This window comes from Aplysia californica, unplaced genomic scaffold, assembly GCF_000002075.1.
Source record: "Aplysia californica isolate F4 #8 unplaced genomic scaffold, AplCal3.0 scaffold00292, whole genome shotgun sequence".
Classification (NCBI taxonomy): Eukaryota; Metazoa; Mollusca; class Gastropoda; order Aplysiida; family Aplysiidae; genus Aplysia; species Aplysia californica.
Genome location: NW_004797562.1, coordinates 937,458 through 939,322, shown reverse-complemented (window position 1 = coordinate 939,322; position 1,865 = coordinate 937,458). Strand labels below are relative to the sequence as shown.

The following is a 1,865-nucleotide window of genomic DNA, read 5'->3' as shown; positions in this document are numbered from 1 at the left end:
AGAGAGAGAGAGAGAGAGAGAGAGAGAGAGAGAGAGAGAGAGAGAGAGAGAGAGAGAGAGAGAGGGGGGGAGACGAGTTGGAGATAAATTTGATGTTGTGGAGTTTAAGTACAAATGTAATGGTTGGAGCAAGGAGGAAGAGGGGAAAGGATGAAAAAAGGAGAGGGATGTAGATGGGGATGGGGCGGAGAAAAAGGATGATAATGACGATGATGATGATCTTTTCTTTTCCGAAATTCGGCTCTTTCCAATATTGTCCAAATCGCATCAAAAACATAACTTATAGTGGACGCTTTGTTGCTATGGCGTCATCACTCATTTTTTTCTCAGATACTATGTTCCTGATGAAGCCTTTCAAATTGGCAAAACATTGAACATCCAGGCTTATACGAGCATCTGATTAATAGAGAAATCCCTATTCAAGTCTCAAGTATTTTTTTTCTACTTTGAAACATGATGTGGTGAGACTTTTATTACTTTTGGGTTTCCTTTCTTTGTGCTGTTGCATCTGATTGTACATCTACCCACCCCCCTTTTTTCCAAATTTAATCTTTGCCAGTTCTGCGTGAGCATTCAAGACTATGTGCAACCAATTTTAACGTATCTATACGTTCAGCTAGGACCATGGCAGTATCGAGTTAGCTTTTCTTTTTCCGAACTCCGACTCTTTCCCATATTCCAAATCGCACCAATGCGTAACTTATAGTGAACGCTTTGTTGCTATGGCGTCATCACTCGTTTTTTTTCTTCTCAGATACTATGTTCCTGATAAGGTCTTATTGGCGAAACGTTTATTAAACGAGAAATCTCTATTCAAGAGAGTATACTTTTTCTACTTTAAAACATGATGATGATGATGATGATGATGATGATGATGATGATGATGATGATGATGATGATGATGATGAGGATGAGGATGATGATGATGATGGTGGTGGTGGTGACGTTGAACATGGAAAAAGAGAAGTGTAAGGAAGCATTTACCGAAAGGGGAGAAAGTGAAGGGTTTAAAAAGGAATGGACTGCAACTTGACTGTACTGTAAGACTGAGTTTAAAATTAAATGGAAAGAAAAATAAATGAACGTATTAAGACTCTAAATGGAAAGTAAAGGGATGGCTTTAAAAGTTTAAATGTACAGGAACATGAACGTGAAAGGTTCAGTAAGAAAGGAAACGACCGTTAGAGTTTAAACTGAAAGAGAGATTACCGCAATGACATTTTATAGGAAGGAAAAAAGGGTGATTGGAGGGCGCTATGCTGTGGTTTTCTCCTTCTTCCCTATCAAACATTATATCGTGCTTGTCTCTCCTCCCTCTTTTTATGTTTGTTACTTTCTTGCAAAACCTCTAATCTTCGTCACATTTATGACCTCAATGCATTGCAAATGTCGTAAACCTCGTACTAAAACAAATAAGACGGGAAAGGAAAAGACCATTTAAATTGAAGCGAGCTGACAAAATGAGTTACTTCTCGGTTTTAAACCTTAAGGAAATAGATACATCAGGCTTATATGTGAAGTTTGTACAATTTATAAGTTTGAAATAATAAAAGACAGGTTATACTTAAAGAATATGGAATCAATAGAAAATCTACAAATGTGACCCTAATGTCGTTTTTTGACCAATATTTCCATTTGTGGATAGCAAGAAGCAACTCATTTTGTCAACCCGCTTTAACGTTAAGTGTTTAAATTAAATGTCCAATGACCGCATGGCGTTGTAATATGAACAAGAAAAACACCGATATGACGTACTTGTTGAGTATCCAGGGTTCTTCAGAACAGGACATGGCGGCCAAAAGCCTGTCATGTTCTGAGGCGTCTGTCTCGTTCTGGTAAACCTGGAGGATATAGACGATAGAAGG

General features: G+C 38.0%; 1 protein-coding gene across 1 annotated transcript in view; it reads right to left on the bottom strand.

Moving 5' to 3' along the window:
- Positions 1-1,755: 1,755 nt before the first annotated feature.
- The window catches only part of LOC101856583 (aminopeptidase N), a gene marked incomplete at its 3' end in the record, with an annotated part of 43,582 nt that continues 43,472 nt past the window's right edge, over positions 1,756-1,865 (bottom strand). Inside the window, 1 exon segment of the mRNA XM_013084428.2 lies at positions 1,756-1,841. Coding sequence (XP_012939882.1) covers positions 1,756-1,841 — 86 coding nt within the window.